Source organism: Centruroides vittatus, unplaced genomic scaffold, assembly GCF_030686945.1.
Source record: "Centruroides vittatus isolate TY-2023 unplaced genomic scaffold, ASM3068694v2 contig_1159, whole genome shotgun sequence".
NCBI classification, from domain to species: Eukaryota; Metazoa; Arthropoda; class Arachnida; order Scorpiones; family Buthidae; genus Centruroides; species Centruroides vittatus.
Window position 1 is genome coordinate 513,448 of NW_027120745.1, and position 14,621 is coordinate 528,068.

Here is a 14,621-nt window from a genome sequence, read left to right on the forward strand (position 1 = left end):
GTGTTGCGAAAACTATTTTTTATAGCCACTCGTGAAGTTTCCTGCGATTTTTTTTTTTTTTTTTTTTTTTTTTTTTTTTTTTTTTTGTGTGTGTGCCCTATTCACCGCACAAAAACAGGTTTGAGTGTATTTATTTTATTTTATTTAAATTCTATACATTTTAAGAATCCTAATTTTCGTAATACTATGACGTCATAGGAATACAAGTCTCACTAAAATAGAAAAACGTAAAAAAATTAAATTATTAGATGAAAAAAAAGGAATGAGTAAAAATTTTTTTATAGAAACTTGAGAAATAGTCAAGACAGTGCAGCTCTCAAGATCGATCATTTGGATTGGAGTTGAATTTTTCATTGTTTGAAAAGACAATTTTTAAGTACAGTACAGTACTATTTGTATATCAAAGAATACTGTTTGTTGATTTTATGCTATCTTGTATTTACTAGATTTACATACAAATAATAATGATAAATGATGATAAAATAAAAAGCTCATGTTTCATTTGTAAATTGCTTATTTTTCCATTACATTAAAGTTGTGGATTCTATCATACATTTTTCTACAGGATGTATGCATACTGTATTTTTTTAATGTGGCAGTCTTTGAAACATACAACTAGGCAAAAAGAGGGATAGATATACTCGATGTTCGCAGTAAATAAAATGCTGTTTTATTATGTTGATATTCCACACTGTAAGAAATGTGAGGGTCAGGGAATTTGGACAAAGTTGGTCAGGGAAAGTCAGGGAATTCAAAACAAAAATTTGAGTAGGAACCCTGTTTATAACATTGGTTGATAGGTAAACAATCTTGGTGTCACGTTTACATATGCATCTTGGAGATGTGGGTCCAAAGGTTGTCCTGTCTGATAGCTAAATGTTGTTCTTTATACAACCAGACAGAACAAGAAAAGGATATAAAATAAACATAGAGTTTAAAATACAATAAAATTTCTAACTGATTAATTAAAGCAAATACATTATTAGCAAAAGGATTAAAATAAAGTGATTAAAACTAAAATTATACAGGTAATTTAAATAACAATTCACAAATACACACACACACACACACACTAATATATATATATATATATATAATATATTAATAGTAGGAAATGGTGGGCTTCACATGATTAAAATATATTTTACCTATGATCACATGCAACAGTGGTAATTTTCCATAAACACTAGTTTTTCATGTTCATTTTTTACCAAATTGACTTACTTAGCTATGCTTCTGTGAGATCCTCATGCTACATGCTATCCGTCTGACTGTGTAAAAATTGCAGTAAAACATATATTTATTACAAGTTTTCAAAATTCTGCTGTAGAAAATCACTGCCTTATGTATGCAAGCACATACAATTTTTCTTTATTGTCACATAATCACATGAAAAAAGCAGAAATTTTCCATTCCGATGTCAATTTCAGTTACCTGACATCGTCAAAAATGATGTCATGGAGGTCTTTCATGATTGCTGCAATATGTAGTTATGACATCATTGATGTTTGTCAGCTAAACATGATGTAATGACATGCATGGTCTTCAAGTTTTTATGATCTTAAATGCTTCTCTATAAGAGTCTAGGGCACTATGAACGTCAATGATTTAAAGATTTTTGTGGTTTTGTGCTCAAAAATATAAAAAAAAGAAAAATTTTCTGGTCTTTCTGAGAAACACCTCAGCCTTTCTGTTATTTATTTCCAGCTGAATTCACTTTGCATTGGTGATATCACAAAGTTTGAAGGGCTTCCATAAGATGTTTTTCTGTAAACAAAACAATATTTCGTAAAGTAAACAATGTATGATCTTGAAATTTGGTAGGTATACAGAAATTACAGGATTTTTTTAGAATCATGAAATTTGACAAATGAAAATTATTTGTAGCTTAATTGTGTGTGAAAAATCAGCAGAAAATTACTGCCTTATGCATGCGGCTGTGTTAAAAAACCACATTTGATCATGGGTTAATGTTTTATATATATGCACACACATACATGTGTGTGTGTGTGTGTGTGTGTGTGTGTGTGTGTGTATATATATACATATACATACACAACCACACCCCAAGTTATGTGTAATACTTAATTTGTTGTAAGCTGGACCTTGCATAAATTTTTGTTATCCAATGCCAACTTAAAAAGTCTGGTAATGTATTTTGCATTCCTTAGGAAATAAATGGGATGTGTCTAAGACAGAAAAAGTGTGCAGAAATATATAAGATAAATGTCTTTAAAAAGTACATAGAACAGGTATTCTTGAAACCGTGTTTTCTTATATGTTGAGCATCAAACACAAGACCGTGTTATTTATTAAACACTTGGCACTTTTCCACTTCTATTAGTTGAGACGAGATTTTATTTCACTCGTTTTGGGCATTTCGCCCCTCTTCGAGGAACTAACGTTGACTCGAAGAGGGGCGAAATGCCCAAAACGAGTGAAATAAAATCTCGTCTCAACTAATAGAAGTGGAAAAGTGCCAAGTGTTTAATAAATAACACGGTCTTGTGTTTGATGCTCAACAGTACATAGAACATTCATTGTATAATTCAATTCATCTCTGTTTTAAATGAAATGCTGTAGATGTTTTATAAGATGCTTTTGTTCCCACATATTCATAGAATTTATCTGATTGTCTGCTTACAGCCAGCAGTTGACTAGTAGTTGATATCTCTTGGTTAGCACTGGTAATGGATTAGAATGCTTATTTTACTACTATTTAAACAGTTGAGACCTGTGGATTGTGCCCTCAGTGTTCTTTATAACTTTGTATCAATCATTGATGGTATTCTTTTTATTTCACAGTACATTTTGAAGCACACTTTTGTAATTTTTCTTACTTTAAACTCTTGAAACTCTTCTTACATATGAGAAAAAATTTGAATAAAGAAAATTTATTTACATGTTTAAAATTGGTAACTTCAACTTATTCAACTTACATAAAGTTATCGAAAAAATAATTCATACATAACTTAGGGAATGAATGGCTGTTCATATGTTTTTTAACTTGACTAATTCTTTTTTTTTCTTTTTACAGAATTTTTATGTAATGAAGGAAGCCATACCATTCGTTGTTTGAAACATTGTTTTACTATTCATACAAATTTCATACTTGTACCTCCATATCCTTCCTTCAGTCCCTCCATATGCATGAAAAAAGATAAGATGGTGCTTATTAATACTGGTGACAATATTGTGTCTTTGAGCATTAGTGTAGAGACTCAGATTTCTTCATCCGCTCAGTCTCATCATTCATGTGATCTCAATAAGCCTAATAATTCAACGTGCAATCTAGACAAGATTAGGAAAAATATTTCAAACAAAACTGAAACATTAATGTGTTCAGGAACACAGAAGGAAAAAAGAAATATGGAAGACAAACAATGTTCAGAAACTGATAACAGCAGTATTTCTAAAAACAAAAAAACTTCTTGTCAAAGCGAAAATTCATTACATTGTTGCCTAAGTGAAAATCATCTAGACTGCGCAAACAGTATTTCTCCATCCGACAGGAAGTCCGACCAACAGTTTAATGTAAAAAGTAATGACATAACATGTGATTTAAAACAGTTATCTGAAGATGGAATTTTCTTTAGCAATCATAAAAAAACCACAAATACTGATCATTCTATATTTCTTCATGAAAAATTTTCAGAAAGCATGTTTCAAAATGAAGATAATCAAATATATAAGCAGAACTGTAGACAGATGTACACAAAAGACAATAACATTCATAAAACCAATAATCAGAACTCTGATCAAGATAGTTCGTCGATGTTACCTGTTTCGTCAAATTGTGGAAAATTTCAAAATATGCCTTCTTTATCATCAAATGAAAAAACGAAACGTACAGTATCAGAAGACTGTGAAAAAACATCAATTGATAAAAGAAGAAAATCTTCTGATGTTAAATATTCAAATGATTTAAATGTTAATCATCCTTTATACTGTGGAGAATCAGATTTGATGAAGACTGATCATCGATGTAATGATAAATCAGAATTTTTAAAAGTAAATCATTCGTTTCCATTAAAAAATGTTGATGAAGCAATTAAAGAAAATATTTCACCTGATCCAAATAAAAACTGTGCTTGTTGTGAATTATATAAATTTTCATTAGAAAATTCAAGTGAAGTTTCAGCAAAAAATAGAACTGATTTTGCATTTTGCACATCACATAACTGTAGTGTCACAAATAACATTAAATTGAATCAGATGTTGTTCACAAAAAAGTGTGTTTCAGAAGCCATTCACCATTTTATGCAAGATGACGATTTCAATAGAAGTAATATAAGAGACGATGCAGGTAATTAAATTTAAGTTAATCAAATGTAGTTTATTTTTTATTTATTTTTTAAACATGAATTTGGCAAATAACTTGAATCCTAGGTTAACAAAATGTCTAATACATTTATAGTACCTAATAATACCTTATGTTAATTTTCAAATATTAATGATTTTCAAATTCATTATTTTAACTGTCATGTATTTCAATTGAAATTATCTATTAAGATATTTAATTTAATATAAAATTTTACTTTTGTTTTGATCTAAGTTTTTGATATCTAATAAAATGATATATTTATGAGGAAATGACTTGTAAAAATTTTTATGAGTATATTTACAAGTCATTTCTTTACAAATATTTCATTTTATTAGATATCAAAAACTTGATTCTGAACAGTACCATTTTATAAATTAATCAACCTTATACTAAATTACTGTAGTACCTCTGTTTTCGTTGACTTCAGTTATTGTCGGTTTTGGTTTTCGTCGATTTTTTTCCACGGAAAATTTGTCTCGGTTTTTGTCGATTGCCTCGGATTTCATTGGCATGCTCGAGTGATGTCGGTGCTAATTTTGCAAAAACAAAGGGTGTGACCCACGTTTTCCGGTGCAGTGTGGTGTTAATTTTCATTGTGTGAACATTACCCCCTGGCGGTCCAACATTGGCCAACAGTTCCATTCCCTGAACACTGGGAGTTTGTTGTGGGTTTGCGCTTCACCAGGGCGAGCTGGCCATGTGAAGTCTTCCAGGTTTTCTCCACGTCTGTAATGCCTGAATAGGGGCCAGTTACCCTTAAATGGATTTTCTGGAAGGCATTATTCCCCTTGATACAACCATAAATACATACAACTACTATTACATGACAATTACATCACACTTTACCACATGGCAATATAGGCTAGAAGCTCATGTCCAGCTAGTGTCTACGAGACAAGACATTACCCCACATGTCTAGCTGAACAATTCCATTGCTTTCATCTTAATGCTAATTATCTTATCTTTAATCTTAATGCTTGTATCTTTATGCTAATTAGTCTTATGTTAATTTCTTTTGCTTTTAGTATTTAACGCTATATTAATTCTGTATAAGATGTGTTTTTGGTATGTATTCTGGAGTGTCTAGAACAAATTAATTGGATTTACATTGATTCATATAGAAATAATTGCTTTGGTTTTTGTCAGTTTTGGATTTCGTTGAATGTTTTTGAACGGATTATTGACGAAAACTGAGGAATTACTGTATCTATCTTAATAGATAATTTACATACAGAAACAGATGATAATGCATAACATTGTGAGTACAGCTATTATACCTGCTTTTAATTTTTAAATTATCACTTAATTATTAAAATAGGATAGGATAAAATATTTCAAGAAAAGATGTACTGTACTCTGTTAACCTATCCGATGTCGAATATTTTCTCCGTCATGTGTTTCTCCATGTCGAAATTTTTTCAATGTTAAGCCTAACGTGATCACATGTTTTAGAAAAAATAATAATTGTGGCTATTGTATTGTTCTAAATTGTTTTATATTTTGCACACAGAAAATAGACATATAATAAATGTAAAAACAAAAAACTTCATTTTAGAAATTAATTCTAGTGTGGTAAATTTCGAAGCAAGATGCAACACATAGTGGAACAGAACATCTTATCTGTTGCTGGTATGTGACTTGGAAAATGCCATTCCGATATGTGAAACGTTTCCATCACTTCTCTAATAACAGACATCTGAAAATTAAGAAATATCATCTGATTTTTCGTATGTTGGCGATACAAAACACAAGCATTATATAGTGCAATATCCAGCATGTGAAAAAATACTTTTTTGTATTATTTCACCATTTTTCTCATGCACGGACAATTGTGTGTTACTCCATCACACAGATCAATTCCACTCATATTTCGATTATATTCTAAAACACAATTTGGCTGATAATTCAGACTCATCCAAACCTAAATTAAATAAATATTCAATCATTTCTGACTTATTCAGAGTGCTATTTCTCCCAGCCGTTGCCATGTCAAAACAGAGTCTAACTAATGGTCTACTCTTCTTTGTGATTTCTTTTAAACAACTATTCCTAGAATTGTAATATTCTACTGTGCAAAAACAAGATAAAATAACTATTCTTTTGATATGAGTCACTAATTTCAGATTTCTGTATGAGTAGTGACATCTGATGTTAAAAAAGTTCCTAAACAGAAATGATATATATCAGGTTTGACCCCATGGGTCAGAGGTCACGACCCCAATATATGTCGGGAATGACACACAACAGGTTAAGAGATTTTGCATAATAAATATTGGTTAATGTTACCCTAGGTTCCGAGATGGCGGCGGGGGAAATTTTTCCCTACGTTGGAGACTGCGACGGGAAAAAAATTTTTCCCTCGATTCAAGATGGCTGCATTTCCGGCCGCCATCTTGAATTTCTCTGCGGACGTTAACCGAAATATCCGAAAAAAAGAAAAAAAAAAAAAGATTTTTTTACTCACTTTTTGATGGTGGTTGCCTACTTTTTCCTACTTTTTTTCCCTTTCCGATCCATTCTTTTTCTGGTTTTGCCAGCTTGGATACTTTCCTTTTCTCTTGGTGCGGCTCTTTTCTTCCCTGTTCTTTTCGATTCGGCTGCTCTTTTATTGGTCGATTGGCGTTTCCCTGTGTTCGATTTATTACTACTTGGCCATATAAACGACAGAATGCAACCCCAAGAAATGTGACCTAATTTACTTTTAAACGTTCCTTCAAAGGCAGAAGTCTTCGTTCCGCACTTACTACATCGCAAGAAACAGCTTTCTCTGTTACTCTGATGATATAATTTGCATTTACAATCGCACGGAATGCAAACGGACTCGGTCGGCTGTATGCCTACTTTTACAGGAAATTTCGGAAATTTTAATGCGTTATCGATACGGGGAGGCAAACGTAGCTCCAAAAAGTTGTCTTCCATTGACTTGTAGAAATCACGGGTGGTACAACTCGACCGAAATTCGTCGTTGAAACTCAAATCGGCAAAACTACTCATTATCAAATAGTAGGCAATAAACTAAACGCGGGGAGGTGGTGAGGAAAAAAAATGAAATAACGTAACCAGAAAAAAAACCACAGCAATTATTCCAATACGCAATTCGTCGCAACACTGCAGTAACCGATTCCAACTGGAAACTAGTCGATTTGCATAAAATTGCATTGAAATGAACAGATATCACGTCACAGATCGAGCATTTGCATATTCGTTCGTAACACCACTACGAATTTCCCGCCGATATTACTCTCGCACAACGTCACGACAAGGCTCCCTCTACCGTCGCAAATTTACACACGACCGTCGCCGTTTCGAGGTTAGAGGATACTCGGCAACGTCGTACTCGGGGTTGAAACCAAACGGGGAAAAATTCTCAACGGCGTCGACGTCACGACTGTAGGGAAAAAGTTTTTCCCCGCCGCAGTGGCCAAGATAGGGAAAAATTCCCACCGCCGCCATCTCGGAACCTAAGGCAACATTAACCTAAATATTTGTCATAAATGATGGAATAAATTATTCTAACTTAATAATTTAAATTTATTAGTAGGTTGTAAAAACAAACTCAAGAAATGCAGATACAATATGTGCCACTTAGTGTAATTGCAAATATTGTCATTTAATATTATCAGAATCAACATGCCACTAACATAAATTAAGTAACATTACAAAACTTTTGCTTGTAGTAATCAGAATTTTAATTACCATTATGTTACTAATAAGTTCTTAACTTTGTTAATTACAGCCAGCTGATAAAACTGATAATGGTTATAAGCCATGTTGTTCCAATAAAAACATTAACACAGTGGTTAGAATCAATTTAATTTAATCTAATTATATAAGATGTTTACTTTTAATACATAAAACATTTGTTTTAATCTTGCACTTAATACTGTATACAGTACAAAATTTAAACTACTTTAGGCAGTATTTTAAATTTTGAATTCTGAACGTGTTACTACGTTTGTAGGCTAGCTGTTCAATGTTGTTGAAGATTGATTTTCATTAGCTTACTGTTTAGTTAAATTACAGTATTCTACTGTACATCTTAGCATAATAGAATAAGGGAAAATAAGAAATTTGAGTTAACTTTGAATTTTCAGTTTAATGTCATTTATGAAATAAATGCAGCTGTTAATGAGTCACTAATGCATCATGAAATAGAAGAATTAACTAAAAATATGGGAAAGGTTTTTTTGCAACTAATGGGTGGTTCAGTTTGTGGAGAAAACAAAAGATCATTGAGTACAGATGCATTCATGGCAGTGATGGATTTCTGCACAGGTGCATGAGGCACATTCCTGGGGCCTCATAAAACAAGGGGCCCCAAAATTCGGCTCTCAAAATAAAAAAAAATTATTTTATTATTTTATTTAATTATTATTATTTTCATAATAAAAATAATTAATAATTTAGCAGTATTCCCTAAATTAAATTGACAACTGAATAACACATCAGTAGTAAATTTAAAAATAAATAAATTTTCTATATCCATGGATTACTAATTTTTTTTTTTGTTTTTAACACTTTTACCTATTGAAACTTAATAATTCTTGTATCAATAAGTTTCAATCTTCATAATTAATACAATCTGAACGTCATTAACCTTTTAAATATTGCCAGGCAGTTCTAATTTTATATTGGTTAATTTTCACTGTTATTTCTGTTATTTATGTCTCACTTTTTTGGACCACTGGTATAGTGCCTATCAGAGTAAAAAATGTGTGTATAGAATGCACACTGTAGAGATTAGGGGTAGTGAAAATATTTAAAGGGGGCCTCAAAATTGAATTGTGCCTGGGGCCTCTCAAGTGCTAAATCTGCATTTGATTCATGGTGAGTAGAAAAGATGATTTCGCATGAGCTGAAATGGGGATAAAGTCAGAATAACCAAAAATTATTATTGAATATTCACAGAGAAATATGTACAATGCAGACATAACAACACTATATTTCTAATTATTAACAACAGTTTTTTTTGTGCAATACTTGATTATCATTTTTATGTTTAAACATAAGAGTATAAAAAATTTAAATCACTGAAAAAAGCATATTATTGTACTTACTTGCAAAAACCAAAAACAGATTATTAGCCATTGGAAAAAGATATTTTAAAGATGTGAAACAGTTAGGGATTGCAATCCAGCAGTGTTTTCAATCCAGCTGGATTTTTGCTAAACCAAAATCATTCCAGCTGGATCCAGCATGGATGTATTTTTCGTGCAATAAATTGTTTATCTGTCTATCTATCTATCCAGAAATTTATGGTTTTTTAAAGAAATAAAACATTTATTTTAAAATACTTAAGAAGCTTTTATTATTTAAACTGGTCACTATAAATCTTAAACATTTAGGTAGTAAACTTAATTTTGGTTTTGTTTAACACTTGAGATACAGATAATTAACTTTAAATGTGTAGTTAGATTATAATTATAATGCAATTTTTAAGTTAAATAATAGCAAAGTTAATTGTACTAATTAATTTATATTAATATATTATATTATTATAATGTAAGGACGGATAATCAGTGGCTAAGTGGCTATCAGTTTTACCAGTTTTCATATATAGGCTCTACATATTAGTCTGTAGTTATTTATAAGTATATAAAAATTATGTACTGGAGGTAGAATAAGTTAAATAAACTACACCTTTATCAATCCAGCAAAATTTAATAAAATAATAACGTTTTCAATCGCTTTTAACGATCTTCCTCGGTTACAAAAAAATAGATAAATATAGAACATAAAATGTGTTCGGAATAAATATAAAAATTAATGGAAATGCCCAAGCGGACAAAATATAGATAAATAAAGAAAATAAATAGCGAAAAGGGGAAAAAAATATATAAGATGTAACAACGAAACCAGCATTGTCCGTTAATAACATTAATTAATGTAAAAGGATCTCCACGCGGTAGACAGTGAGTCCGTATCTCTATGGTTTATACAACCAGTTGCCATGTGCGCCTTGCAGATTTCCAATCTCTTGAGATGTTTGACCGTTTGCCTATTCATTGTCATTTTTATAATTGCCACTTGATCCCACTGGACGTTAACATCCTTCTGTCTTGTGTATGATGCCAACTCAGTGTTGTCAAGGTTCTTACTGATTGTATATTTGTGCTCCTTGAGCCTTTGTTTTAATCTGCGCATCATTGCACCCACATAAACAAGCTTGGAATTGAAACGTTGGTCGTGTAAAGACACCGAATATATACCCGTTGTTGAATTCCGATCCTCTTTCTTTTTATCGTTTCTTAAAAGTTTGAAAACAGTGGAATTACGTCAGTATACAATGCAAAAATTATTAGACCTGGCAGTACATCTATGTATCTTGTTTAAAAATGGGATGTAATTAAGCACTATTCTTTTTATATTTATTCCGAACACGTTTTATGTGCTATAGTTAATGTTGTATTTTTTTGTAACTGAGGAAGATCGTTAAATGCGATTGAATACGTTATTTTATTAAATTTTGCTGGATTGATAAAGGTGTAGTTTATTTATAAGTACTGTAATTTAATTATTAGTGTTAGTAAAGTAGTGAGTAAGTAATTAGGAGCAGTCTAGTAGTTAGCAAAGCAGCAACGCCGACAACGTAGACTTTTGCGCCATTATTTAGGAAGTTAATTGAGTATTTGCGGATTCGCAGCGCTGGATTCGGCACCAGGTGCCGAATCCAGCAGGCCGAAGAGTTCGCTGGATCCAGCTAGATTGCTGGATGAGGGATCCAGCAATTGCAATCCCTAGAAACAGTATATCAAATGCAACTGCTTGGATGACAGCTGACTTTTTTAACAACTAGTTATGTTAGTCTGATTACTAAATTGAGATATAAACTTAAAATAAAAGAAACTTCATTAGTAGAAAATTGTACAAGAACATTCATGTATTAATAATGTGTCATTAAAAACAATAAAATTATATTACTCTCTGTGAATACAATATTATTTATTCAGTTTATATGACCATGTCCAGCATGCCAAAAATTCCTACTTGAGGTAAGCCAAATTTATGCTGTTCATTTTTGCAGTTGCTGGGAGGGAAGTGCAAGGGAAAGGTAGTAATACTTTTTATAGGTATGTAGCAATGGAAATGAAATAAAATATTACAAAAAATTTATTATGTACAATTATTTATTACAGACAGAAAACAGAATGAAAACTATTCCAACATAAACACAAGTATGTAATAAATAAAAGTTTTAAATAATACATTAAAAAAAACTAAATCTTGTGTAAATCGACTTCTGTGTACCATCTCTCTGCCAAATTTATCTATAATAATAATTTTTGTTTTGTTTTGGTTACTGTGCCTTACCTCTGGTCTGGCATAGACAACAATTGGTGTAAACAAAGTATAACACACTAAACTAAACATAGCTAGTTCTAATATAATATAGCTATTTCTGTCAATCTTTCCTGTGCGATTGTAATGTAAATGATTTTTAAACAATTTTAATTTTAAGAATGATCATTCTCCATTACAATGGATAATAGGAAGGTTAAAGGAATTCTCAATGATATAAAAACATTTGGAAAATTTTTAATTAAATTATTTTTGTCAATATAAATTCTAAAAGCAACAAAGATTTTTAAAATATTTCTATTGATTATTGAATGACTCTACATCAGAATTATTATTAACTATCAATCCTGTAAGTCCTAACAATTTAAAAAAAAAATAACTTCAGAATGTTTATCAGCTAACAATGGAATATCATATTAAAATTCAAATAATTTATTGTGATTCTCCAATTGGGTAAATCTATCCTTTATGGAATTTATACAAATATTCACTAAATATTGAAATTTAATTAAGACTATTTACAAAAATTATAACATTTTTGAGTTTTTTTTCCCTTCTTTTTACGTAGTTACTGCAAAGCTATAAAAGGTTAGTATGATGTATCTTCTAACTCTTAACTCTTGATCTTCAGTTGTGAATATGTCCATTAGTCAGAATTTAAAAAAATTTATTTGAATAACTTTTTGTAAAGCACTATCAATTTCATGGATTAAATGTGTTACTACTTATTATTAAGTTATCTGGAAAGATTGGCTCAAATATATGTACGTAATTTTATTTTATCAACAATACATTAAATTACAATTAAACAAAAAAATACTAGATTTTAATTAATGATAAATTTTAAATTTATATATTTTTATTTACACGGCATATGTAAAGAATAAATAAATTTTATTTATCCAATAAAAAGTTTTTAATTCAGTATGATTATAAAATTGCAGTATATTATAGAATTCGGTGTATTCTTAATTGTTGTGTTGTAATTATAATTTTTTTATTTGTATGTTAATAAAGTGAAAGTTCAATGGGAAGCTTATTATATATACTAAAATTGTATTTTTTTTTAATTATTTTTATGTTTTTATTTTCATTATTCTATAAAAATTGCAGTTTATTTTCTACATCTGAATTAATAGATTAGTCTCTTATTCTGTAAGAGTAAATTTTACAAAATATAAGAGTCTAAATCAAGGCAATTTCTTTTTATTAAATGAAAGAAAAATGTGCAAAAAATTTTAAATTGTTTTTCACTTTGGTTCTCTTATTTAAAAAAATATTTTTCAAACATGTTTCAAAGTTTTATAAGCTTTCATCTAAAATTAACATTTTAGGTTGTTTGATAAAACAATAAATTAGAAAACTTAATTAATGACTTGAAACAGTGTCGCGCTTGATTCTTGTTGACTATGAACACAATATAGTGCTTACGACGATCACTTGGCTTCGAGCCAAGTGATTGTCTTAAGCACTATATTGTGTTCATAGTCAACAAATTAGGAAACTATTTTAGTTGTTTTATCAAACAACCTACTGTAAAATAGTTTCCTAATTAATTCCTAATGTCACTTTAGGTGATGTTGAGAATGTTTTCCACTGATTTGCACAACTAGATTGAATATAGCCAAATAAGAAGAAAAAAAAAACATAATTTGATTTATATAAGAACATAATACAGATTTTGAAATTACTGTGTTTACTTGAATAATCTGTACAATCCATTTTTTAATGTATTGGTTTTAAAAAAAAAGAAAGCTCTTCACCAATTAAAATAGTAAAATTTGTAATAATTAATGGTTATTATACACTAGCAGCCTTCCTACTCACTGTTTTGTAGTATTCAATAAGGTGGTGGTCAGTTTACAAGTCACATGTAAAAATACTGAGGAATAAAATAATTTATATTTATCAAATATACAAATAATTGCAGTTTATAGTAATGTATTTTATAATGAATTAACCTACTAATTAAATGACTTCTACATTATTTGACTTGAATCAAAAGAGGAAAACTGTTAATAGGTAAATATGTATAAAGAAGATAATCTTTATTTTTAATCTTAGTTTATGTTCAACTTACTTTATTTAACCTCATTAATCCAAATTAGTTGGACAAAAATATTTAATAATAATGCTTGTAACTATCAACATTAGATGGATGTTACATTAAGCAAAGTCATTCAGTTGATAAGCAAAATAAAATAGTAGCAAAGTAAACAAAATGTTTAGTGACTGGAAACTCTTCTGACTTCATGGGTTGCATCACTAAATTGTTTTAAATAAACCATGTACTTCAACTTTTTATTATGAGTTTTTGAAAAAGTATATGGATTATTTGAGTAAATATTTTCTCTCAGTGGTTTGTTAATTACATACAAAAGTTACCCTTACTTTTTGATGATCTTTTATATATTCACAGATTTTCTAAAAAGTATTAATATAATATATAGCCTGAATTTTAAAAAAATTATAAAAAGTTTAAAAATTGTAGTATTTTAAATAAAAAGTTATTTTTTAATGATTTTGGATTGTTATATTAAAATTTTTTGTATTATATAAATTTAATAGATGATGTTTGGAATAATGAATATCCTACCATTTTATCTTTGGAAGTTCATGGTACTGCATATAAACCATTGAAAATGATTAGTAAAACAAATTTACAAGGATGGGTAAGTTTATTTGTAAAATGTTTAAATGTATTTGTTAAATTTTGCATTTATAAAAACTTCAGATCAAATATTTTTTAAAATACATAATTTTAAAATGTTCTATCCTTTTTATTAAATTTATAAGTTATGATGTTATATGTGTGTTCTGGATTAAGTGATTAATACAAACATTATTTATATGTCTGGCGATTATGAATAATGTAGTTTGGTATGCTATTCGCACCAAGTAATGTTAGTAATAAGAAGTAGAACTTGCCGTGTACGGCATTACAAAATATTTTTTTTCCGAAGAAAAATATTTTGTAACACCGTACACGGCGAGTTCT

At 29.7% G+C, this 14,621-nt stretch overlaps 1 protein-coding gene across 1 annotated transcript in view; it reads left to right on the plus strand.

Moving 5' to 3' along the window:
* LOC136980224 (uncharacterized) overlaps nt 1–14,621 on the plus strand; it is a 68,398-nt gene that overhangs the window by 32,213 nt on the left and 21,564 nt on the right. The window contains exons 6-7 of the mRNA XM_067276317.1: nt 3,038–4,306; nt 14,192–14,295. Of these exons, the coding sequence (XP_067132418.1) occupies nt 3,038–4,306; nt 14,192–14,295 (1,373 nt within the window). The remainder of the gene's footprint in view (nt 1–3,037; nt 4,307–14,191; nt 14,296–14,621) is intronic.